Source organism: Lemur catta, chromosome 3 (assembly GCF_020740605.2).
Source record: "Lemur catta isolate mLemCat1 chromosome 3, mLemCat1.pri, whole genome shotgun sequence".
Classification (NCBI taxonomy): Eukaryota; Metazoa; Chordata; class Mammalia; order Primates; family Lemuridae; genus Lemur; species Lemur catta.
In genome coordinates this window covers 52,007,239-52,034,798 of record NC_059130.1, presented here as the reverse complement: position 1 = coordinate 52,034,798, position 27,560 = coordinate 52,007,239, and the positions used below count along the sequence as shown (strand labels likewise).

The window sequence follows — 27,560 nt, the reverse complement described above, 5'->3', positions numbered from 1 at the left end:
AGGCTTTAACTTCCAATGATATGCTAGTTACCCCTATAAATAGTGTTAAATTATGTAAATCATTCTAGGCAAGTGCAAAAGAGGAATGCAATCCTCTGAGAACTGGTACAGGTGTAATAAATAAGCTGCCTGTATTTCATACTTCATTTCTCAAAGATTCATTTCACACCTTCTAGTCATTGAGCACTAACCTATTAACATTCTCATTAACTTCTCCTAAATGATATCCATTAGAAATCATTTCAAAAAAAGTTTACTTCTAGAATAAGACAGAGCAGGACACATTTGAGGCTAGCAACTTAATGTTTCTAATATTTCGCAAAATTTCTGGCACACTGGGAGGCTGAAAGTGAAGTAAGAATTATCAACGGTAAAAGTAACACTCAATGGAATTTATCTGAAAAAAATAAAATCACAAATCCTCCTGTATATTCACCCTGGAAAAAAACTGAGTTAATCCACAAGACAGGATTTCAATTAAGACACTGCAAATTCATGTAGAACCTCTCACAACAAAATATATTACTTAATAGTATTAATCTTTTCATTTAGCTCTTACTGTTCAATAAAATTTATTTCAGAAAGTGAACATCTCTCTTCTGACTATAGTCCTGTACAATCTAGGATCTAGAATTCATCAGAAGCTATTACTTATGAGATCAGAGTTTTTGGTTTTTTTTTTTTTTTTTTTTTACAAAATAAGTGATATACTCTTAAATTAGAAAGCATTTTTAAAAATAAAAGAACTTAACCAGTTTATCTGAAACTGGGGATAAATTTTTATCTTCCTTTCTAGCCTATTTAAAAAACAAGCCTACAATCAGGGAGGGAAAAAAAACCCAAATAGAACCAAAAACCCTCAGAAAAACAAAGTACAACTTACAATAGTAAGCTTTCATTAAAATCTATTTTAAAATAGTGTTATATAATCAAAAATCTACAAGAAGTATTAGACTGATGCTTTTCCTTCAAATATATTTTATAATGGCAATCAATACTTCCAAGTGCTGAGTAGCAGAAAAAATAGATATTTTGCACTACTCTTTCTAGCCCAATAAAAATCTTTGCATTTTCCTAATTCCCAGATTTTGAGCTTCCTTGAACAAAGTTCCACCCAGAAATGGGAAGGTATGTCACAAAGACAGACTTTAAAATTATTGTATAAACTTGAAGAACATTTGTGAATTTGTTATTTAGAATTCAGAACACATTATTCCTCAGGTAGAAAACTATAAACCTGAATTGGTACTTACACTGCACATATATTAATCTATGGTGTTACAATTAAACACAAAGTACTTATGCATAAGTGAGTGCCTTCAGCATTTTAATGTAAGATGCAAAATTTACCCCTGTAATTATTCATAATATACCTTAATGAGACTAGATCCAGATCAAAAACTTCAAATTCCTTGTATAAGACTACACTTGTATAAGACTACAAGTTAACCTCCTCCTGGAGTTAAGTAGTGGAAAGAGAATCATCAAACTCTATCAATTATCCTATCTCAGAAAGAATGCAACATTTTCATAGTCCTTTGATCGTCCACATTAAACTCTTCATTCTCATTTGTAAATAAAAACTAGAGACAAGCTGCATACATATCTAGCAGAGGCATAGAGCTCTTTGGCAAATATTTATTTTTTACCAGTTCTCCAACAACTATTACAACATGAGCTTCATATTCTCACTTGGGAAATTTTCGCCAACACCACGTTTAAGACAATTACTGTAAAACTCACCAAAAACTTCTAGAGACTGGAAGGGAAGAGGGGAGAGGGAGATAGCCTCTAAAATGTATTATATAATTTTAAAACAAACACTTGGCTATCTTCTTCAGCTCTAAACTGTCAATATTTAGAACACTGTACAATCTCTAACTCCATTCAAATTTTGCATCACAGTATCATAAAACTGATAGCATCTGGCACTAGTGCCTCATTCTTAACAAAAGATTAAAGGACTTATGCCATATTCCAAAGCTAGTCAGTAGCAAAACTAGGCCTAAAACCTAGATCCTGTGATTCTCTTTCCAGAGCTCTTTCTGCCATCCTTGACTACCAATTTAAACAAACTGTATAACCTGGCTGGAAAATTATCTGCTGATTCAAATCAAAGGAGGTCATGAAAGTTATACACTCCAAGGGTATCTTAAGGAAGGAGATTCCAAATGGACCTCTATTTCTGTGTAAAATTTTCTTATAGTTGGTTAAATAACAACTTTTTCTAGGTTTCCTTTAAATGCTACAGAAGTAAAAAATATTTATAGCTCAAGAACTCATCTCAATTTTCTCAATAATTACTAATAAAGGCCAAATGTCTATACCAGCCCAGTCCAACAGAAACTTCTGCAATGATAGAAATTTTCTGTATCTTCACTGGCCAGTATGGTATTGTTGGATAGCCACCGTTCACGTGTGGCTACTGAGTACCTGAAATGTGGCTACTATAACTGAGGAGCTGAATTATTAATTATAATTAAGTTGAAATAGCCATTTCTGTCTAGTGGCTACCATATTGGACAGTGCAGGTCTAGATAATCTCCATAGACTACAATACATAATGAAATAATAAAAATTGAGCAGTGTTTTTACAGAGTACCTGCCATGTGAAGTAGCGGGATAACATGGAAAGAACACACCATTCTGCACTCATGACCTCTGGGTTCCAAATGAGGCCAATATTTATCAGCAATAAGAGTGAAAACACATAATACATATACCTCATCTGTGAAATGGGGCTAAAAGTACCCACCTTTGAGGAGACTGATTAAACTTGCTCTTATGTGTAAATACTCTGTAAAATGAAAAGCACCAATGCAATGATATAATCATTTCTATAACTATGTGGGGAAAGGAAGCATGGCCACAAACCAATCACAAAGCTATTTCTCTAAGACTAGCCTCAACCATATGATTAAATACCCGCAGCAATAGTCAAGTGACTCTGCTCATCACTGTTTCATTATAGGTAGATAAAATTTACAGAGAAAATGTATTCTGATTAGACCAAAAGGTGATTTAATCATATATCTACATTCCTATCCTTAAAAGCTAACTTTTTAGCCGTTTAACAACTAACAGATGTGAATTAAAAAGTAATAAAAAATGCCAAAAACTTAGCATCCTTCCTCTGAAGGAGGCAATAGACAAAATATTGGCAAGGCCACAGAAAATACTGACGAGGCTCCTTCACTCCAAAAGAAAACAGTGAAACAGCTCTTTGCTCTTTGGCCAGTTTATAGCTGTGGTGATAGCTACAGAAGTAGAAGTCCAGGGATATTTCTCAATACCCAGAAGACAAAAGCATGGCCCATGTCTATAAGAACATGCATAATATTAATACTACCTCACATAGTTACGGAATTTTAAACATTTTACCTGTTTTCCTTAAGATATTTTATTTGATCCTCCTAATAATTCTATTAAGGAAGGAAGGGTCTAATATTCTTCAGAAGCTAGAAATCATGATCAAAATTAAAAACATTATTATACAGCATTGTCCTTATCTTTTTTAATGGGGTTCATTTATGTTTATACATCCTGCCTTGTTTAAGGAAAACAAAAAGTTCTATTAACTCATATTAACTAAATAGCATATTTCCAGATTTTGATAATAATGTTCCAAAGACAGAGAAAACAAATTCTTATTAAATCCAAAGTTCATTCTGACACGTATGTATATACGTCCTTTTAACTCAGATTGAAGAACCAAGCATTAAAATCAATCCAAAGTAGTTGCTTCTTGGCCTTTTGGCTAACATCAAGTGTAAAATCAATCCAAAAGTAAGCAATAAAAATCTTCTGGCCACTACATGCTAATGAATTAGTTATTCAAAAAATATTTTATCCATTTTATAATTGCAAGCTTTTTGATTACTAATGATACAATTCATTATTAAGTTTTGAAGTACTGGCTTTCTTGTTAAAAAGATAATGCCCTCATAAACTTTTAAAATTAAATTTCAGTGAATAAACATATTTCCATATATATCCTCTTATCTCAAGGGGTAGTCTCCTTCTGGTATCTTATACCTATTACCATTTTGCTCTTTTCTGACTTAGGATTAGCTTTCAGTCCTTTTCCTTCCTGTTCTCTGAACTGTCTACTCACAAATTAAAACTCCTATAAAAAACTTCTTGGAGATAAGAAGTAGTCTTACTTGTTTTAAATTACCATCATTTTAAGTCTGTGAAACAAGGGATAATGATGTAAGATGAGAATTTTAAAAGATATAAATCTCCTAAGAAAAATAAATAAAATAGAAATTCTAACTAAAAATTTTATTTATATTAATAAAAACTATTGATACATTAAATACAATCAAGTTTTACCCTAAATTAAGGTAAATGATTTGTCAAATAACCATTTTAAATTTCACCTTAAAAATTAACCCAGTTAATGAACTATCAAAAAGATTAAATTTTACTGTACGTAAATTTGAATTTTTAAAAATTAACCCAGTTAAAAACAAATCTTCATTACAAAGCTATGCTTCTGCCTTTTTTTTTTTTTTTTCCAGAGACAGGGTCTTGCTCTGTTGCCCGGGCTGAAGTGGTGTGGGGGTGATCATAGCTCACTGTAACCTTGAACTCCTGGGCTCAAGCAATCCTCCCTGCCTCAGCCTCCTGAGTGGCTAGGACTATAGGTACGCACCACCACACCCAATAATTTATTTTTGTATAGACAGGGTCTCGCTATAATGCCCAGGTTGGTCTCGAATTCCTGGCCTCAAGTGATCCTCCTGCCTCGGACTCCCAAAGCTTGGGGGATTACAGGCTTGAGCCACTGCACCTAGCTTGCTTTATTTAAATAAATGGTAGATGTGTCATTTTGGTAAGAAATTTGTTACCAGTAGAATACTTAATATATTTAGGATATCTTCCCATAATGACAAGATAACCTTATTGGCATTTAATCATCCATAATTAGACTTTAAAATCAAGCTATTAAAATGAATGGGAGTATAAGCAACTTCTTTTCTAATACTATTTATATAGGCTCAAAAGAATGACTTAAGTGATTGTTGTTTTAAGGTCAATTCAAATACTAAAATTTTGAGGCTTCAATTTCAGTCTAGTTATTTTGGGCATTTCAACCTGAAAATAACAGGTTAGAAATAAACACTTAAATTTAGTACAAGCACAAGATGTGGTTTTAGTTTATTTTTCAAATTTTACAAATTTCTATGAGCCCCAGGAGCTCTCATATAAATAACACTTGGGATCTTCATCCCACTATCTAGACATACTACTATGAATATGGAAATGAACTGCTACTGATCACAAAATAGGGGCTGCATCTTTAACAATTATCATTGCCATCAAATTTGGATATAAAAGAGGCATTAAAAGTTGAAAGACTTAGGTACTATGATCAAGTCAGGGATATATAGTCCTTTACTTTAGGATAATCAAGTCTCCATTATCCATTTCTGAGTAGATGGAGAATAAATTCTGTGATTATCCCTTAATTCAAGAAGATGCTATGGATCATCAAAACAGTTTTAAGTTTGATTTTTGAGAAAAAAACTTACTCAAATGCAGTCATTTTAGATCAAGTTTTGGCAACAATACGGAAAGACGAATATAGGCAAAAGTGTTAACAATGTAAATTATGAACATTAGTCTGGTTATTAAAGACCAATCAATGCACTGTGTTACTGTCAACAAAAAGATTAGAATTCCAATGATCTCAAATTTTCCTATGTCAAATGGACCCAGCCACTAGCAACCAAAGACTTATTTTCCTTTTTTGTACTCTTGTTGCCACACACTTATCAAAGTTTCTATTATGTCTTACACTATTATCTGATTATAAAATAGTTTACACTATCAACATCAAACATTTGAGGGAAAAAAGCCACAAAATAACTAAAGCAGAATACCCTGTTCCTACCACTGTGTACACACTTATCTGTAGCTAGGCTGGCACTTAAAATTTTACAAACTATCCAGTAAGAATGCCAAAAGAAAGCAGTGACAAACCTGAAAGAATAGCTTCTTTCAAATATAGTAACATATGGGAGAACTTCCTGATATCATTCACCAACTCCTTGATGTAATCCGGATCAAAAATGGAGTTGGAACTTACGGACTTGAGCCCCATTTCAGAAGCTGTAACATCAGTAGAGAGTTGGCCTGATGCCCAAACACGTTTTTTCTTTGTCTTTTTCTGTTTGTGAGCAATCATCCTTTCATTTAACAGTCAGAAAAACGGAAATCCTTAAGGGAACAAGAAACAATAAAAAAAAAAAAAAGAGAGAGAGAGAGAAACAAAAATACTAAATCAGCCAGGAAAATATTATACTAGGTTTTCACAAACAGCCCACCACCCACTTTGGTATTCTATTTTTTTAATTTTTTAAATAAGTAAATAAAACACTATATTTCTAATAACAGCAGCTTCAATTTATTAAGTGCCAGAATCCCAACAACTCTGATATGCAAACTGTTCTTTTCATTTTACAAATGAGGAACCTGAGGTTTAGAGGTTAAAAATTTCTCTAAGCTCACAACTGATAAACAGTGAACTCAGACTTAAACCTAGATCTTCCTAGGAGCCAAAATCCATGCTCTTAATAACTTTCTCTTAATTCCTAGGGTATAGAATTTTTTTCAACTGTAAAAGTTGTTCTGAAACATCACTTAGTGGAAGGTCATATTCTCCCTCCATGACATCACCTTCAAAAACAAAGATGAAATCTGGCCTTCGAAAAAAGAAATACCTGTTTCAAAATCCTTCTCTATCACTTACTTACTGTATGACCTAATCATCTCTTCACTTTGGTACGCTCATTTATAAAATGGGAATAACATCCTGACAAGACTCACATCAGATTATTGTAAGGATTAAAGAAAACCATGATATAGAAGTATCCAGCATGTAAAAGAAGTTCAATTCCAGTTAGTTTTTTCTAATAATCATATATGTACATGCATGTGCGCGCACACACACACACACACACACACACACACACACACACAAACCACATCCTGGATTATCAAGTCCCATCAAGAATATTTCTTTGTTGAAAACAAGTTCTAAGGGTGTTACTAATCTGGCATTCCGTAATTGGTTGAAAAAGTAAATGTGTGATTATCTGAGCAATATTTTTTATGATTTCAGGAGGATATAGTAAAAAGGCAATCTTTTGGTATGAGAAATATTTAGATTTGAATCCTGGGTCCAATATTTTCTAGTCGTGTGACCTGTACAATTTACCTACAGGTTTGTGTGAAGATTAAAAGGGATCACAAAATTAAAATACTTCATATATTTAAACACCTAATTCTGGCACATAATTCCAGAAAATCTTAAGAAAATCTCAAGAAAATCTTAGTTTTTTCTTCTTCATCCTCATTTTACCTTTCCAGAATTAAAAGTCCTAAACTTGCTTGTATCTCTTGAATCAAAAAAGGAATGACTAGAGTAATTAAATTAGCTCAAGCATTATAATTGAATCATTTTTCAAATATTTTGTCTTGAATATTTGGATACTCTCAAAATGTAAATGACTAAGGACTTCTGTGAAATTTACATTAGAAAGTTTTATGTAATAGTCATCTCTAGTCAAATGTAAGATGTATTACTGCATCATTTACTCTTTCCTAAACCTTACCCAACTCCATAGATTTTTTTCTTCCTGATCTATAGTTCTCTAATCTATCCACTTCTATTAATCTCTCTACTGATTCCACATTGGTGAATTACCATCATTTCTTATCTGAGCTACTGTACTAATTTCCTAACCTATCCACATCCATTCTTGTCCCATTCCAGATATAGTGAGTGAATTTTTCAAACATAAATCTCATAATGTCATTCTTTGTTCAAAACTTTTCTAAAGGACAAATGAGAAGCTATCATGCTCTATAAAGGCTCAATGTGAGATCTGGCTCCTACCTACCTGTGCGATGTCATCTAGAGACACAACTCCTGGTTCTCTACACGCCTGCCACACATACCTCCTTCTCACTCTTCCAACAGTATTAGTTTACCACGACCCATAGCAGGAAATAATTTTACATCATCAGCTAGTTTACACAGTTAGTATGTTATGTTTGTATGTGGTATGTATTTAAGAATGCATTTGTGTTTCATAAAACAAGTTCTGGCTAAGGATCGGTGTGATGTATGTGAATTTTTTTTTATTCTATTCCAATTTATTTTTTTAAATGCTGGTTGCAATTCACCAAATTGGTTTCATACATGTAATGGGTCATGACTCCACAGCTTGAAAAATACCAATTGTTCGGCTCAGCGTCCTGTCTCTATACACTTCCATTTGTCTGGAATATTCCTTCTCCTTCATTTATTCATTCTGATCTCAGCTCAAAGGCCACTTCCTCAAATAAACCGTCCTGGACCACTCTCACCACCCCCACCAGTTAGAGCAGAATCTCCTGTTAGATGCTCTATAGCTGCGGCCCCCAACCCTGGGCCGTGAACCAGTACCCATACCCATCTGTGGCCTGTTAGTAACCAGGCTGCACAGCAGGAGGTGAGCAGCAGGCAGGAGACAGAGAGCAAAGATTCATCTGTATTTATAGCCATTTCCCATTGCTAGTATCACTGCCTGAGCTCTAGCTCCTGTCAGATCAGTCACTGTCTCCCATCACCCCCAAATGGGACCATCTAAGTTGTAGGAAAACAAGCTCAGGGCTCCCACTGATTCTGCATTATGGAGAGTTATATAATTAGTTCATTATATATCACAATGTAATAATAATAAAGTGTACAATAAATGTAATGTGCTTGAATTATCCTGAAACCATGTCCTGCTCCACCCCCCACCCCCAGTGGTAAAACTGTCTTCCATGAAACCAGTCCCTGGTGCCAAAAAGCTTGGGGACTGCTGCCCTATAGCATCCTGTACTTTTCATCATTGCACTTATTACAGTTCAAATAGATGATTCATGTCTTCCCATCTAGACTATAATCTATAAGAAATCAAGACCATGTCTGTTTGCTAACTCATGTGTTCCCTGCTCACAGCACAGTGCTAAGCATATAAGGGATGAACTACTCAAAACTATTTGCAGAATGAATAATGAATTTACAAAAAGAATAATGGACTTATAAACTTATAAAGTTTCAATTAATTTTTATGTTAATAAAAACAAAAATAGTTAACTCTGGGGATGATGAAATGTTTTGAAGTAAAAACAAATTTTTTAAGAAGTCTATTTCTAACCTAGGCACTCTCTGAAAAACCCTTGTTCTCTTCCCCCTCGTCCTTTCTCCCCCTCTTCTTGCAGAGATGCCCCTTCAAGATCCAGCCTGATTAGCTTGGCATGGTGGCATGCACCCATAGTCTCAGCTACTGTGGAGGCTGAGGAGGATGGATCGCTTGAGCCAGGAATTTGAGTCCAGCCTGGGCAACACAGCGAAATCCCATCTCTTAAAGAAAAAAAAAAAAAAAATCTACCTCTACAATAGTATCTTTAAAAAAAAAAAAAAGTATATGAAGGTGAGTAAAGACAAGATTACATAAAACTGAAATCAAAGTTGGATTTCTATTATTGTTTCTCCTGATTATCAAACATGGAGCCTCAACACCTTCCTAATAGCTAAAGTTCCTTTATTCAATATCCTTTTGTTAATCTCAAATTATTTCTAAGAATGTAATTTCTACACTTAAACTAGTTTCAAAACCTATCTACCATTAATTCTTAAATATGTAGATCATTTCTAAAATGAACCCAGGGCAATTATTGAGCACAATTATTACACCTAAGCCTCCCTTCCCACCAACAAAAACAAAAAATTCAAGTGCCTTATTTGGGCAGCTATTTTACAAATCACTAATTAAGAAAGCTATTAGCCTAAAAAAATCTTATTATTTTTTCAGTTTATTTAGTAAGGTCATTCTGTTTAGTTCTGATAGCTTTTAAATTCAGTAAATTACAGAACTGGTCACTGTCACTGGTAAAGATGGTTACAAAACTTAAAGACATATCACAGATTCGCCTATTTCCACAAAAGAACTTACTTTAAGTAACTATGTGACAAATTAGTAACCCAAAGTTGTAAAAAGTGTTTCAAAAATGCTTGAACATTTTTAGAGAAGACTAACAAAATATGTAAAAAAAAAAAATTGAAACAAAATCAAAAACGCATGACAGGGAGAGAAGGAACTAAGATTAAACTATACCTCTCGTCAGCATTATGATGATTAGTGTGCTAATTTTGTTATATAGTCTTTACTACTTTCCATATTTCAAACTGAAAAAAGGAAACATTACAAATGAGAAAAAAATCTCTAAAATAACCAACTTAATCCAAGCTTTCATAATTGAACTGTGGTAATGAGAAAATTTCTCATGTGCTAAAATGAATAATCTCTAGTTGGTGGTAACATAAAGTGTAGTTACTAACAGATTGCAACTGACCATTTAATTAAATTAGGTAATAATGCATGGAAAGTACTTGGGAGAATGTCTGGTTCATCATGAAGGCTCAACAGCTATTAACCATTATTACTAGCAGTGCTTTATTGTGGGAAATTGTTTTTGAACGTACTTAAGTGATAAACAAGATGTGGCTTCACTACAATAAATCTGTAGATTGTAAGCAAGAAATAGAGGACTGGAAACAACTCCAGAAACTTAACTGACTTGTGGAAAACTACTAAAAGGGCTAAGTGAAATTTGAACTATGTAAACAGACTGTTGAGCAAAATATTTGTGAAACTATAATTCTGGTACATCTCCTCCAACTTCAAACCATCAACATCAAAAACATGTATCATCTACTCCTCAAAGAATTCTGTAGCAAGGAGAAATGTAGTATGCAAAACTACTTTCTCTGTACGTTGTAAACTCTAAGTAATATATGCATTAGAAATTTGGTCACAAGCTTCCTGGTCCCCTAGAACATCGCTTTTTCAAGACTTTAGTAGCCTGTGTCAATCAAATGTTCCATTTTCCATGCACTCCTCCCCCAAAATACAGTAAGGAAATATTTTCATTTTAGGCACTGGGCTGTCTAATTGAAGTGTGAAACTGCCACAAATATATGTACTTAACAGTATCCATCTTACCATTTCTACCTGAGGAAAAATTGCCAGATTTTTCAGAAATCTGCTGTTTCAGCACAATTTCTGATTTGGTTAGAATCTATTTTAAAGATGCTTAAAAAAATTAGAAGAGTTCATTCTGAAGGTATTTAATTATATTTTTAAAAAGCACTCCTCACAAAAACAGAATAGGGACATGTGAGACACAGTTTTATCAATAATATGCAAACAATTTCTAAAGGAAGGTGTATAACACACATACACTTCATTCATTTTTGTGCAGTCTGAACCCTGCACACGTTAAAAAAAAGGAAACTGCCCAGCCTCCCACGCCTCCAAAATGTCTAGCATTCCTGGCAGAGAAGGCTCTCCTTTGAACAGCCAAAACTACCCAATGCCAAAGAGGACGTTCCCCATCCCAGGATTTAAATGAAGAGGGAAGAACAAGAGTAACCAAAATGGGCAGCGACGCTGACAACAACGGAGAAAAGATACATGACAGACAAGAGATATACAAGTAGTCGGACGGAGACAGATGGAGAAAGGGGGAGGGGCACTAGCTCCTGTCTTCAGCAGGTAACACCCTGCCCTCAGAAAAGGTTTGAGACCAATACCGTCTGAGGAAGACAGTAAAAAAATACAATAAAATAAAATAAAGACACGAGGCTCGTCAGTCACTTAGGACTCCACCTTGAAACGTCCCACTTCAGCTCACCCATCCAAAATAAATTAAAAAAAATTTTTTTAATGAAAACCGTCAAACCCCAAAGCACGTCCACAACAGAACTGGGATAAACCACAGAGACTGAAGAAACCTCGAGAAGAAAGCCAAAAGACAGAGACGAGGAGAATGCACGCCGGAAAGACTGAAATATCTCGGGAATGAGAGCCCGTCGGATCCAGGGCCGGCAGGAGAAGGGCGGGATCAGAGGCAAGACCCGACTCCGCAGTGGTCAACAGCACAGATTCCGCAGCAAAAGCGCCTGGAGTTTACGTCCTGAGGCTGCCGGTCACTAGACTGTGTGCTTGGGCAGGTTTTCAACCTCAGTTTTCCCTCGTGAAAAATAAGTTGACTAATCATGGACCTGTCCTGAGGATTAAGAGTTAAAATGTGCAAAATTCTTAGAACAGCAGGCGCTCAGCGGTACGGGCTATGTGTTCGCTTTCACTTTATGATCAGCATCATCTGCTCTGGGCTACCGCTCGCGTCCTCCCCGCTCGGCCGCCCCGGCCGCCCTCGCCCTGGTCGGACACTCCTCCCCGAGGACCAGGAACCCCCAGGACCCCGGCCCTTGCCGGAAGGCGCTGGTCCCCGGCGCAGCCCGCAGCCGCCTCTGCTCGGGGCCGCAGCGGGGGCCGCCCGGACCCTGGACGGCAACTTGCGGGCACCCGCCGCGGCGACCCCAGCCCGGGCCGCGGCCGCCCCACACTCACCGCGGCGCTCCATCCCGCGTTCTGGACGCGGACGCCCACCCAACGCTCACCGCCGCCGCCGCAGCCACCGAGGGCTGGAGCCCTCCGCCCCCATCCCCCACGGCCCGCGGACAACCGACCAAGACGCCGCCGCAACTACCGCCACGACCGCGCCGGCCACAGCGGTCCCGCCTCGAGAGCCCAGCCCATTGGCCAGCGCTGGCGGGGGCGGGGCCTGGCGCGCGCGGCAGGTGGGGGCGGCGGCTCGCGCGCGGGTTCTCAGCTGCGCCCCAGCCGACACTATCCCCCGAGCCGCCGGGATGTGCTGGCCGCCCTTGCGCTCGGAGAAAAGTATCCTGATGACTACATGCGGCCAATGGGCACTCTCAGATGACCAATCTACATTTCTTCTAAGGTAATTCTTTGGACCACGTTTTCCCTCTCTCTTCAACTCTCTTGGGGTGGGGGGGTTCCACACACCGGTCAAGCGTGACACAGGCCTGGCCCAACACCTTTCCAGAAGAATGAACTACCTCAAAACCAGCCAACTACTCTGCCTTTGTACCGCTTAGGCCTATCTTACTTTCTTCAACTGCACTCTCGAACTCACCTCAGAACGAGCAAAAAGCCTAAGATGGCATAAATTAAGGAAAGCAGCAGAGGCTGTAAAGCACATACCTCTCATATCAGACTACTCACTGGAACAAACAATTTCATTTATCTCAGTGCTGAAACATTCAGAAAGAACTGAGGGGAAAGTGGGGGGCGGCGTGAATAGTGCTGGGGGCAGAGAGAAAAATCATCACACACAGGACAGAGCAAAAGACACAGCAGTGTGAAGAGGCAAGGGGGAAAGAAAATGGAGTGCACACATAGGAAGAGAGAAAAGTCAAGGAAAACAAACAGGCGAAAGCAGTAAGAGACCACAAGAAGGAAAAATAAAAGAGAGAAAGGAGAGACTACTCGCTAGAGACAGAAAAAGGAAGCAAGCAGGATACAGCCAACAAGTAGGATGGTGACAGCAGGAGAAAACACTCACTGACAAAGAAAGAGAAGAGAAACACCTCTCCTATCTTTGAACCTAACAGAGAAAACAATGTTGGGGAAATAAAACAAACTTGGCCCCTCAGGTACTACCTGGAAAAGATAAATATGAAAACACTCAGCTCCCTGGTTACTTTAGCTCCACAATGGATTTTTCAGACTCAACTTGCACAAATTTCCCCCTAAAACCACAAATACAACAGTACCAAGGACATGCCACAAATACTCAGGAAAACCAAACGTCCTTCTAACCACACTGAAAAAGAAAAATGCACCAAGGATTCTCACCATGGAAACCAATGATGCCTGAACTGAAGCAAACTTATAAGAGGAGACAGAGGAGTCCCCAGGCCAAAAAGAGGCTGAAACAGTGCAACTATGATTTAATCATAAATAAGGTTTTTGGAAGGAAATTTGGGGAAGTCCCTCAACCTCAAACACCCCTTAAGTCTATTTTAAAATTAATTATTTGCACTTATCCACCATTCCCCTTAATAAAGAGTATTGTGTTCCTGATTAAAACGGAACTGGAAACATCACTGACAAGTTCACATGAACAAGTTCCAGATGGAGAGAATGGGTGTGTGGATGGAGGTGGTGGTGTGGCAAAGACAGAAAGGAGCACACAAGAGGGAGAGAAAAGCTGGAAAAGAGAGAGAAAGAGAGGTATGAGAAGGAGAGAGATAAATTGTAGAGGGAAGAGAAAGAGAGGGAAAAGAATAAAGACAATGGGGAAATGCAGAGGCAGGGGAAGGCAAAAAAGGGAAAATGAGACAGAGATGAAGATAAGAAAGACAAACAGAGGTGATAAAAACTGAGAAAGAGATAGACTACCCACTGATAGAGAAAAGGAAGAGGGTCACTTCTCACATGCAAACATTTCTGAGGGAAATGAAGCCAATTAGGCCCCTAGCTTGTACTTGAAAAAGATAAATATGAGAACCTGAGGGTCCTTGATTACCAGGCTTCACAATTATTTTTCAGACTTAATTTTTTTAAATTTACCCATTAAGCTACACCAGTATCAAAAGCACTACTAAAGACATCTAAAAACCAAACATTCCTTCAAATCCCACCAGAGAATGATGCACCATGGACACTTAGAAACCACTGTTGACTCAAAACTGAAAGATATCAATGGAAAAGAGGAAAGGATTCTGAGGGCCAAGGAGGGTGGGGCCGGGCAACTCTCAGAGCTCAAAGGAGCAAAAGCCTACCCCTCATATCTGCTCTGGGTTTTTCTTAACATCCTCCACACCAGATCTACTTCTAAACCATTCCAAAACAGACAACTGTTGTGCATAGGACCTGATACAAAATGGGTCTTCAATGAATGTCAGATGGTTAAATTATAAGGTTTTCTGAGGGAAAATCTGGTCTCAATTTCAATCTTTCTTAAATCTCTTAAAAAATACAATATCTGCCATTCATCTGGAGAATGATGACATTTGGAAATATTTGCAAAAATGGTAGTTCACTTTTAATTTACACAGGTTATTTTATTAATGTCCCTACTTGCATTTTATTTAAAGTAATTTTATATCACACAAGTTTTACATATAAAAAGTATATTACTGCAATAATACCTTTCTGCAAGTCCAAAATTCTTGGTTTATAATTGTAAAGTGTTTAAAACCATCAGTGTATCTGTTACAGAAGTCCAATATCTTAAGTTGTCCAAGTTGCAGAAAAATGGAAGCAACATATAATTTTTTTAAAATTACTTGCATTTTAACCATTTTATATTATTGCCTCTAGTATTTTTCCTTCTCAAATGGAAATTCACACCCTGTATGATACTGCACTTGAGTCAGTCATTCTGTGCAGCCACAACTTATATATTCCTAAAATCTTCATGTGTTCTCTTCAAAATATCTGTGATACCAGACTGAACAGATTAATGATTTTTCTATCTACAGTGGTGACATCATCAGTATTGTTAATTTTGCTAGATATGTGTCTCAATATTCCTGAAGTTGATTCTGTAGCATAGGTAGCCTAGTTTTCATAGCAGAATATGAGTTTAAAAACATTTGACAATGTCTGGAGACATTTTTGGTTGTCATAATTGGGATGGGGGCTTCTACTGACATCTAGTGGGTAGAGGCCAAGGATACTGCTAAACATCCTACTTTCACAGGAAAGCTCTAACTCTTAACAAAGAATTATCCAGCTCAAAAGGCCAACAGTGCCAAGGTTGAGACACCCTGTTCTAGATCCAACTACCACTTTATAAGCTATAAGACAGAGGAACATGTTAAATTATACCACAGGACACACCCAGCAAAATCTGGACTGTGGGCCCCTTTATAGGGTAAACAACATGATTTCTTCCACAAATAAATTGCAAGAAAAAAGATGAAAAGAAAAATCTCTGGATTAAAAAATCCTTAAAAGATATACTAAGTGCAGGAATAAATAAGACCAGACTTACCCTTTCATTGTAGTAAACAACTATAAAACTGGACAAAATATATATTGTTTTTCAGACATTGGACTACACACAGTACAGGACTCTGGGAGACAGGATCACAAATGAGGTAAGCCCTACAGTTGTCCCAACTTTCTGCCTAAGGGCACATACTAGACCATGGCACAGGAAGCAGAAATCAAGCAGAGTGTGGCATTCTTGCTAAGTTCAGGAGATAGGGATCATAGTTCCAGGAGAATGGGGTAGCTAGAATCCATAGGACAGAGTACCAGAGAGGAAGGCTGCAGAAAAAGAAAGAGCTCCAGAAATTTGCATAGGGAATTCCTTAATTCTCTTGCTGAATACTAAATGCACATGTGTAAAGTGAAACTCCACAAGGTTGGGCAAAGAATTTCCAGGGAGCTATAGATGAACAATTCCCAGGTTTCCCACAGTGCTAAAAGAACTCTAAGTTCTCATCAGCCAGATAGAGACCTGCTGAACACCACGGGGAGATCCTAGAAGGGCATGCCATGTAGTGCATCTAACCTAACCCTAATAAAAAAATGTATTCTAGACCCACCCCAATGAAGCTTCAAAACAAGCACATTTTGTAATCATTGTTAATGAGATAGGGCCTCACTCTGTTGCCCAGGCTGGAGTGCAGTGACACAATCACAACTTACTGCAGCCTCCCACCTCAGCCTCCCAAGTGGCTGGGACTACAAGCATATGCCACCACACCTGGCTAATCTTTAAATTTTTTGTAGAGATGGGGTGTCACTATGTTGCCCACACTGGTCTTGAACTCCTTCCTGGCTTCAAGCAATCCTTCCACTTAGGCCTCCCCAAGTGCTGGGATTACAGGAATGAGTCACCACACCTGGCCATTTTGTAATTTTTTTTTTTTAAAGCTGATGTTTAAAACAAAAGTAATAACAATGTGTTGTGGCATTTACAACATATACAGAAACAGACTATATTACAACACAGTGAAGGAGGAAGGCAATCAAAGTACACAGTACCATTCTTAAATTATAGGTGGAGTAGCATAGTATTATTTGAAGATATACCACAAGTTACAAATTATCAAAATCTCCAGAGATAAGTTAATAAGCCAATAGTAGGCATAAATAGAATTTCAAAAACTTAATCCAAAAGAAGGCAAGAAGAAAAAGAAACAAAGAACAGATGGGATGAATAGAAAACAAACAGCAAGATGACAGACTTTAAACCCAATCATAATAATAATTACATTAAATCTAAATACTCTAACCACTCCGATAAAAAGGCAAAGATTCTCAGATTGAGTAAAAAAGTAAGATCAAACTATTCACTGCCTATAAAAAAAAGACTTGGCCAGGCATGGTGGCTCACACCTGTAATCCTAGCACTTTGGGAGGCCACAGCAGGAGGATTGCTTGAGGACAAGAGTTTGAGAACAGCCTGAGCAAGAGCAAGACCCTATCTCTACAAAAAATAGAAAAATTAGCCAGGTGTGGTGGTACATGCCCGTTGTCTCAGCTACTTGGGAAGCGGAAGCAGGAGGATCGGTTGAACCCAGGACTTTGAGCTATGATGATGCCACTGCACACCAGCCCTGTAGACAGAGTGAGACTCTGTCTCAAAACAAACAAACAAACAAAAAGCCAGACTTGAAATACAAAGACACAGATATATTGAAAGCAAAACAACAGAAAAAGATATACCATGCATCTACTAATCATAAGAAAGCTGAAGTGATTCTATTATGTAGGTATGAGACAAGGAATTACCAAGGATAAAACAATATTTCATAATGATAAATGAGTCATTTCATCATAAAGACAAAATAATCCTAAAAGCATATGCACCTTAAAATAGAGGTCCAGAATATATGAGGTAAAATCTGACAGAAATGTATGGAAAAATAAGACAAATCCCCAATGACGGTTAAGATTTCAACAATCTTCTCTCAGTGATTGACAGAATCACAGAAAATCATTAAGGATATAGAAGACTTGAACACCACTATCAATCAATTTAACTTGATAGACATTTATAGAAAACTCCACCCAACAATGGCAGAATATACATTATTTTCAAATGTACATGGAATAGTCACTAAGATAGACCATATGTGGGACCATAAAACAAGTCCCAATAAACTTAAGAGGACTGAAATCATGCAGTGTGTTTTCTCTGACCCCGGAAAAATGAAATTTGAAATCAGTCACAGAAAGATATCTGGGAAATCCCCGAGTATTTGTAAATAATAAAGCATACCTTTAAAATAACCCATGGGTCAAATTTACACAAGAGAAATTTTAAAATATTTTGAACTAAATGAAAATAAAAATACATTTCAAAATGTAAAGATTATACAGTAAAAGTTGTGGTTAGAGAAATATACAGTTTTAGATGCTTTTTTCAAAAAAAGAAAGGTTTGAAATTAATGCTCTAAGCTTCCATTTTAAGAAGTTAGAAAACAAAGAGCAATTTAAGTCCAAAGAAAAAAGGAATGAAATAACAATAAGAGCAGAAATCAATGACATAGAAAACAGACAAGAGAGAAAATTCAGTGTAACTAAGTAGATTCTTTGAAAAGATCAAGTAAATTGATATATATCTAGCTAGACTGATCAAGAAATAAAGTGAGAAAACACAAATTACTAAAATCATGAATGAAAGAAGAGACAACAGTACAGACTCTACAGATATGGAAAAATGCCTTGGAAGACACAAATGACTAAATCTGACAGAAGAAATAGAAAATCATTATATGTATTAAAGGATTTAATTAATAACTAAAAATTTCCTCCAAAGAAAACTGTAAACCTACATGGGCTTCACTGATAAAATCCATTGAACCAGATAAAATAATCCTACACAAACTCTTGGAAGATAGAGGAGACAGAACACTTCCCAACTCATTCTGTGAGGCCAGCATTATTAATTATCCTGATACCAAAAACAAAGACGTTACAAAAAAACTACAGAACAAATCCTTAAGACAGTATCAGTAAGTCAAATCCAACAATATATAAAAAGAATAATATGTCATGCCTAAGAAGTGTTTATCCCAGGAATGCAAGCTTAGTTTAACATTTACTAGAGAAAAACCATGTGATCATCTCAAAAGATGCAGAAAAAGTATCTGACAAAATTCCCTGCCCATTCTTGATTAAAACAGTCAGCAAAATAGGACTAGAATTTCTTCAACCTGATAAAAGGCATCTATAAAAAACCTACAGCTAACATTATAGTTAATGGTGAAAGACAATGTTTTCCCCTTAAAATGAGTATCAATATTGTTACTGAAGGTCTTCAAGAGTACAATAAGAGAAAGAAATAAAATGCATTCAGATTGGAAAAGAAGCAAAACTCTTTATTCAGAGACAACATGTTTATATGCATAAAAATCCTAAGAAACCTATCAATGAGCTACCACATCTATTAAATGAATATAGCAAGGATGCAGAATACAAAGTCAACATACTATAATCAATTTTATTTATATATACTAGCAACAAACAATTGAACAATAAAATTTTTAAAACCAGTATCATTCACAATAACATCAAAAAACAAGACATTTTTAAGAATAAATTTAACAAAATAGGTGCAAGATTCTAAATGGGAAACTATAAAATGCTACTGCAAGAATTTAAAGATTTAAATAAATCAACAGGTGTACCACATTAAGGGATAGGAAGACTCAATATTCTTAAGATGTTACTATTTGTCAAATTGATCTCAAGCAATCCCAAAATCCTTCCAGGTTTTTCTGCAATTTATATTAAAATGTTAAAGATATGAAATAGCCAAAACAATTTTTAAAAAGAACAAAGTTGAAGGATTTACATTTCTTGACTTCAAGATTTACTACAGAGCTACAGGAGTCAAGACAGTGTGATACTGGTATAAGGAGAGGCATACAGATCAATAGAATAGAATAAAGTCCAGAAGTAAGCCTACATACAGGCATACCTCAGCGACAATGCTTGTTCAGGTCCAGACAATACCTACCACAATAAAGTGAGTATCACAATAAAGCAAGTTACACAGATTTTATGGTTTCCTACTGCATATAAAGGGTATGTTTACACTATACTACAGACTACTAAGGGTACAACAGCATTATGTATGAAAAAAAGTACATAAGTAAAAAATACTTTAGTGCTAAAAATGCTAACAATCATCTGAGCCTTCAGTAAATTGTAATTTTTTTGCTGGTGGAGGGTTTTGCCTCCATGTTCATGGCAGCTGACTGATCAGGGTGGTGGTTGCTGAAAGTCAGGGTGGCTGTGGCAATTTCTTAAAATAAGACAGTAACAAAGTTTGCCACATTCATTAACTCTTTTCTTAAGAAAGGTTTCTCTGCAGAATATGATGCTGTTCGATAGCATATAACCCACAGTAGAGCTTTCAAAATTAGAGTCAATCCTCTCGACCCCTGCCACTGCTTTATCAACAAGGTTTACTCAGTATTCTAAATCCTTTGTTGTCATTTCAACAATGTTCACAGCATCTTTACCAGAAGTAGATTTTACCTCAAGAAACTGCTTTCTTTGCTCATTTATAAGAAGCAAGTCCTCATCAGTTCAAGTTTTATCATGAGATTGCAGCAATTCAGTCACATCTTCAAGGATTCACTGCTAATTCTAATTTCTTGCTATTTCTACCCCATCTGCAGTGACTTACTCCACTGATGTCTTGAACCCCTGTAAGTCATCAAGAGGGCTGGAATCAACTTCTTCCAAACTCCTGTTTATGTTGATATTTTGACCTTCTATGAATCACAAATGTTCTTAATGATATAAAGAGTAGTGAATCCTTTCCAGAGGGTTTTCAATTTACTTTGCCTAGATCCATCAGAGGAATCACTATCTATGGCAGCTACAGCCTCATGAAATGTATTTCTTAAATAGTAAGACTTGAAAGTCGAAATGACTCCTTGATCCCTGGGCTGCAGAATGGATGTTGTGTTAGCAGGCATGAAAACATTAATCTCCCTATACGTCTCCATGAGAATTCTTGAGTGACCAGATACATTGTCAACAAGCAATAATATATATACATATATATATTTTTTTTTTTTTTGAGACAGAGTCTCGCTCTGTTGCCCAGGCTAGAGTGCCGTGGCATCAGCCTAGCTCACAGCAATCTCAAACTCCTGGGCTTAAGCGATCCTTCTGCCTCAGCCTCCCAAGTAGCTGGGACTACAGGCATGTGCCACCATGCCCGAACAAGCAGTAATATTTTAAAAGGAATTTTTTTTCTGAGCAGTGGGTCTCAACAATGGGCTTAAAATATTCAGTTAACAATGATGTAAGATGTGCTGTCATCCAGGCTTTATTGTTCCATTTACAGAACACAGGCAGAGGAGATTTAGCATAATTCTTAAGGGCCCTGGGATTTTCAGAATGGTAAATGAGCACTGGCTTCAACTTAAAGTCACCAGCACCATTAGCCCCTAACTAGAGAGTCAGCCTGTCCTTTGAAGCTTTAAAGCTAGGCATTGACTTCTCTCTAGCTAGGAAAGTCCTAGATGGCATCTTTTTCCAATAGAAGGCTGTTTCGTCTGCATTGAAAATCCAAGGTTTAGTGTAGCCACCTTCATCAATTATCTTAGCTAGATCTTCTGGATAACCTGCTGCAGCTTCTACATCAGCACTTGCTGCTTCACCTTGCACTATTATGTTATGGACACTGCTTCTGTCCTTAATCCTCATGATTCAACTTCTGCTAGCTTCACACTTTTCTTCTGCACCTTCCTCACCTCTCTGTCTTTATAAGAGAGTTAGGGCCTTGCTCTGGATTAGGTTTTGGGTTAAGAGAATGTTGTAACTGGTTTGATCTTCTATCCAGACCAAACTCTCTCCATATCAGCAATAAGGGTTTTCACTTTCTTATCATTTGTGTGTTCATTGGAGCAGCACTTTTAATTCCTTCAAGAACTTTTCCTTTGCATTCACAAATTCGCTGTGTGGCACAAGAGGCCTACCTTTCAGTCTATCTTGGTTTTCAGCATGCCTTCCTCAATAAGCTTAATCACTTCTAGCTTTTGATTTAAAGTGAGAGATGTGCGATTCTCTCTTTCACTTGAACACTTAGAGTCCACTGTAAGGTTATTAATTGGCCCAATTTCAATATTGTTGTGTCTCATGTAATAGGGAGGCCCAAGGACAGGGAGAGAGATAGGGGAATGGTTTGTTGGTGGAGCAGTCAGAACACACACATTGATCAATTAAGTTCGATGGGAGTGGTTCATGGTGCCTCAAAACAATTACAATAGTAATGTCAAAGACCACTGATCACAGATCACCATAACAGACATAATAAAAAAAAAGTTTGAAATACTGTAAGAATTACTAAAATGTGATAGAGACATACTATTAGAAAAATGGTACCAATAGACTTGCTCAATACAGGGTTGTCACAAACCTTCAATTTGTAAAATATGCAATATCTGAGAAGTGCAATGAAACAAAGCACAGATAAACAAGGTATGGCTGTATATATCGTCAGCTGAATTTCAACAGAAGTGCGAATGTAATTCAACAGGGGGAAAAGTAGTCTTTTCAATAAATGGTGCTAAAATAACTTATCCATATGGGAGGGGGGAATGAACTTCTTTATTTCACAGCAAACCCTAAAATTAACTTGACATATGTCATAGACCTAAACATACAACCTAAAACTATCAATCTTTGAATTCAGGACTCAGAAGGGGCAGCTGCCTGTTTTTATAAATAAAAGACTTCTGTGGAATACAGCCATGTTTATGTTTTGGTTGTTTTTTTAATTTTTTTTTTTTTTTTTTTTTTGAGGCAGGGTCTTGCTTTGTTGCCCAGGCTGGAGTGCAGTGGCATGGTCATAGCTCACTGCAACCTCCAATTCCTGGGCTCAAGTGATCCTCCTGCCTTAGCCTCCCAAGTAGCTGGGACTGCAGACATGCACCACCATATCCAGCTAATATTTTTTAAAATTTTTTGTAGAGACAGGATCTCACTGTGTTGCCCAGGCTGGTCTCAAATTCCCAGCCGCAAGTGATCCTCCCACCTCCGCCTCCCAAAGTGCTGGGATTATAGGCATGGTGCCCAGTCTATATATTGCCTATAACTGATTCTGAGCTACAACAGCAGAGTAGTTGAGGCAGTGTGGCTTGGAAGTCTAAAATATTTACCATCTTGTCCTTTAAGAAAAAGTTTGAAGATCCTTTTCTAAGAGAAAATATGGGAGAAAATCTAGGGAATGATTTCTCAAACACAAAAAGCAAAAACCATAGAGGAAAACATTGGTGAACCAGACTTCAAAATGTAAAACTTCTGCTCTTTGAATGACAGCCTTGAGAAATGAAATGCAAGCCACAAACTGGGAAAAAAAATCTGACAAGGGATTTATAGCCAAATGATATCAAGAATTCTTACAAATAAATAATAAGCAACTCAATAAAATAATGAGTAAAGAAGTGAACATACACTCCACAAAAGATACACAACTGGGCAATAAGCACAGGAAATAGTGGTCAACATCATTAGTATCAGGGAAATACAAATTTAAAGTATGGTGAGATAACCACTAAATAACCACAAGAAATTTTAATTTTAGTGAGACTGAAATACTAAATGCTGGTGAAGATATAGAGCAAGTGTAATTATAATACAACACTTCTATACAAGGTACATAATCACTTGGTAAACAGCCTGGCAGTTTCTCATACAGGTAAACATATATTTAACATACAATCCAGCAATTTTTATGTACCCAAAAGAAATGTGGCTTATTTAATTATTAGAGTAACAATAAAGACAAAAAATAAAGTAGAAACTCTACACAAAAATCCTTATCATACGAAATGTGCTCCTAACCTTCCTTTTAACCCCCCTTGTTTCTTTACTGACAAATGTGCCTTTATGTGTTGTGGCTCATCACCACACTGGAGCTCAGTGGAAAATTAAAAACACTCAAAATAGCCTGCAAAGCTTCAAAGCAGAAACACAAAAGCTGGATCAGTAACATCTTTGGAACAGGCTGAGCATCTCAAATCTGAAAATCCAAAAATCCAAAATGCTCCAAAATTTAAATTTTTGAATGCCAACACGATACTCAAAGGAAATGCTTGTTGGAGCATTTCAGACTTTGGATTTTCAGATGTGAAATGCTCAACCAATAATAATAATAAAGGAAGGTGAGGTTTGAGTAAGCACTTGAAATAGGTAAGGAAGTTAGCTAAGTAGATATCTGGGGAAACGGCAGCCTAGAAAAACCGGCGGTTCTGCCCAGAAGGGCCTTTCTACCTTCTGTGCTTACTAAAATCATTCTCTTACTTTCAAGCTCATACAAAACACTACTTCCAAGAAGCATTTTCATTTCCTGCACTGAGAATAAATTATCCCTCTACTTTCCTGTAGGACATTCAACATACTTTTCTCAGGGAACCCATGATATTATGCTTTGGGCCCTATTTATTTAATATTACCTATTGCCACCAAATAAATGGAAAGGTTCTATAGGACTCTGTCTAGCGGAGTGGGATCAGGCTAAATTTTCTGAGTGAATGCTGAATGAATCACCAGTGGTACAAGAATGAAAATTCTTCCAACGTGCCTTCTGGACATGAGCTTTGTTCAATGTAGTACTAACCTGCTGGGACCAACAGCAGTGGCTGTAAAAGCCCATGTTCCTAGTGGGCTTTTACAGTGGGGAAATTGAAGGTGCTGGGAGGTAGATTTTCTATTTTAGGGAAGTGGGGGAGATGTAATGACAAGCCACCATACATTCCCTGAACAGTGCTTTCTTCATCTCAGCCAAAGTTATATTTCCTGCCAATTTGGGGACTGAAACATTTTCTACCCAGACCTACCTTACTTTCTTCTAGTTCACTCTTAAACTCTTCTGAGAATCATGAGACATGTACTTGTAAAGCTAATGAAGCTTAAGCATTAGGGCTCCTTACTTGCATGCACAGTTACTACAATACAGAGCATTTCCACGTAGGCATTTCTGGCAAATTGTCTAAAGAAATCAGTGAAGAAAGAGACCTAAATCTCCAAGACCCCCATAATTCGTTGTGATTTCTATACTCATTTTAAATATTAACTTTCATATCTAATTTTGAATTTTTTTTTTTCTTAAAGAGGGAACAACTTCTAAACTGAATGAGGAAGCGAAGCTAATTCTCAAAGAAGAGGAAAGAAAAAGGTAAACGTAGAACAAAAAGCTCCTTGGCTATTTTGGCTCCACTGCGGTCCTAACACCCCTCCCCCAAAAGATCCACCGTTAGAAAACATAGGATGTCAAAGATCCAAAAAACACAATGCAGAACTAACTTCACCCTTGGTCTCTTAGGAGGAGGTAGTGGTGAGAAAGTGAGATAAACATGTCAGAGAGGCTCAAAGACAAGGAGAGTCCTCGGCTACTCTGTTTCAGCCAAAGCAAGGCCCTCCCCCGTAACTCAAGGTTTCTATCACAGACAGGGGCCAGGACACTTAGGGAAACAAACTCACAGGGATACGCTTTCCTGGCAGTAGCTGCCATCTCCTGGCTTGTCACTCAGTATTGTGCAAAACACACATTTGCCCTATGGCTATGGCTGGGAAAAGGTGGATGGGGTTGAGGGAAGGGAGGGGTTAAAGGGCAGTAATAAAGGGAGAATAGAGAGGGGGTGAGAGTGGAGGGAGACGGGGTGACAGAGACGCACCAGAGGGGGCACATGAGAAGAAGGGCAGGAGGCTGTTTTTGCACCTTTAGGTCACCCTCCCCCAAAGTAACAAACAGCCAAGGCCTAGGTGAGGTGAAGAGTGATAAGAAAAAGTAAATAAGGAACAGGGGATGTCTGCTGTTTTTACTCAGCCTTTGCATTTGTCAGACTGAAAATTCAGAAAATCTCACCAAACTTCCAAAAAAGATTCCCAGTGAGTTGGACGTGAAGACCCAGTGAAGGAAACCAATGGGAGAGGGTAAAGGAGCCCCTGAATTCCGCAGTAAGGCAAGCAACGCCAGTGACTAAAAAAGGGAGAGGGGCTGAGGGACGCTAGGGGGGATCTGGAAGGGAAGGAAAGTCCACCCGACGAGCCTCTCCCCGGCAGCCCCAGCAGTGTCCAACTCCGAGCGCTCCCCGGGGTCCACTGGGTCCTCGCAGCGCCCGCTCGCGTCCCCACCGCTCTTCCCCTCCGGCCTTCCAGGCGCGCCCCTCGCCCCGGTCGGACACTCTCCGAGGGCCAGGAGCCCCGAGGACCCCGACCCTGGCCCGCGGGCGCCGGTCCCCAGCGCAGCCCGCAGCCGCCTCCGCTCGGGGCCGCCCAGACCCTGGACGGCAACTTGCGGGCGCCCAGCGCGGGCGACCCCAGCCCGGGCCGCAGCCACCGCGGCGGGAGCCAGCGCCGCCGCCCCACACTTACCGGGCGCTGCATCCCGCGTTCCGGACGCGGACGGCCCCCCAACGCTCACGGCCGCAGCCGCCGAGGGTTGGAGCTCGCCGCCCCCATCCCCCACGGCTCGCGGACAACCCGCCAAGCCGCCGCCGCAACTACCGCCACCACCGCGCCAGCCACCACCGCGCCGGCTTCGGCCGCCCCGCCTCCCGCCTCGTGCCGCCCGCCCACAGAGCCCAGCCCATTGGCCCGCGCTCGCGGGGGCGGGGAGCGGCGCCCTGCAGCAGGTGGGGGCAAGAGCTCGGTCAGGCGCGGGTTGTCAGCTGCGCTCCAGCCTGACACTGTCCCCAAAGTCGCGGGACGTGTCGTCCCCCTTTGCGCTGGGAGCGGGGCAGGCGCAGCGACTTAGAGAAAAGTCACCTTTTGCACCCTCCAGCAGGGAGCAGGTCCTCCGTCCTTGTTGTTTAATTGGACATTTTTTTTGTGGACACTATGAATTCCTTCCAATCAGGACTCCGGTCTTCAACTTGTTTTTGCCGCCTTCTTCCTCCACCATCCTTCCTTTCAAAACAAAAATACATTTTGTGCTTAACTTTACAACTGTTCCACTCTCTTCTGTCTTCAACTGTCACTTTCATCAAACTCAAAACATCAGCTATTAGGCACAGTACCTGGCACATGGTAGATGTTCAGTAAATGCTATTAATAGTTGACTGTGCCCTCTTACCATGCTATTTGCTTCTTACCATTAAATGTTCCTTGAGTAATGGGACTCATCAATACAGTGGGAGAAAGGAACAACCAAAATTTCAGCACTTATCTAGATGTTGAATCACGCGTCATGTATGGGGGGAAAAGCACAGTGTTTGTATTGAGTAGTGAGAGTATATATTAGTAACACCCAAGAACCTACCAAGAATATCCTTCCTGTCTTCTGTGCTGACGCATAACAGGCACTCCATGAATATTAGCTGATAAATGGGTAAAATTATGGGAATGGAATTTGGAAAAGTCCCTCAACTTCACTCTCCATTTAAATCTTTTTCAAAAATTTGCCATATTCTTCACTCTTCTTCATTAGTCAGGAGGAATATGACATTTGAAAACATTCTCAAAGGAAAATGGTAGTTCATTTTTACAATAAATAAATATGATTTTACCTGAGAAAGAATGGACATTAAAAAACTGCTATCTGGGTCAGGTGGCTGTGTTTGGCAATGAAACTAAGAAATAAAGGACAATACTTCCACCAAATCCTTGAATGATGTGCCAGCACATGCCCCGAATCCTCCTTGTAAGCCAACTTTCTTTTTC

The 27,560-nt window shown here is 38.4% G+C and overlaps 1 protein-coding gene and 1 long non-coding RNA gene across 6 annotated transcripts in view; one reads left to right on the top strand and one right to left on the bottom strand.

Moving 5' to 3' along the window:
- ARHGAP29 (Rho GTPase activating protein 29) overlaps positions 1 to 26,404 on the bottom strand; it is a 75,539-nt gene extending 49,135 nt beyond the window's left edge. For 2 of the 5 annotated variants that reach the window (XM_045547497.1, XM_045547499.1), the window contains exons 1-2: positions 26,274 to 26,404; positions 5,989 to 6,225 (exon numbers count right to left, since the gene is read on the bottom strand). In XM_045547497.1, coding sequence (XP_045403453.1) covers positions 5,989 to 6,193 — 205 coding nt within the window. In that variant the 5' untranslated portion in view covers positions 6,194 to 6,225; positions 26,274 to 26,404. Of the gene's footprint in view, positions 1 to 5,988; positions 6,226 to 12,455; positions 12,596 to 26,273 lie in introns of those variants that run through there. The other 3 variants (XM_045547498.1, XM_045547500.1, XM_045547501.1) reach the window with 3 other exon arrangements.
- On the top strand, positions 12,734 to 25,055 carry LOC123635381. Its single transcript, XR_006734117.1, has 3 exons — positions 12,734 to 12,849; positions 15,968 to 16,018; positions 25,011 to 25,055. It is a non-coding gene; the product is annotated as an uncharacterized LOC123635381 (long non-coding RNA).
- Positions 26,405 to 27,560: the final 1,156 nt, after the last annotated feature.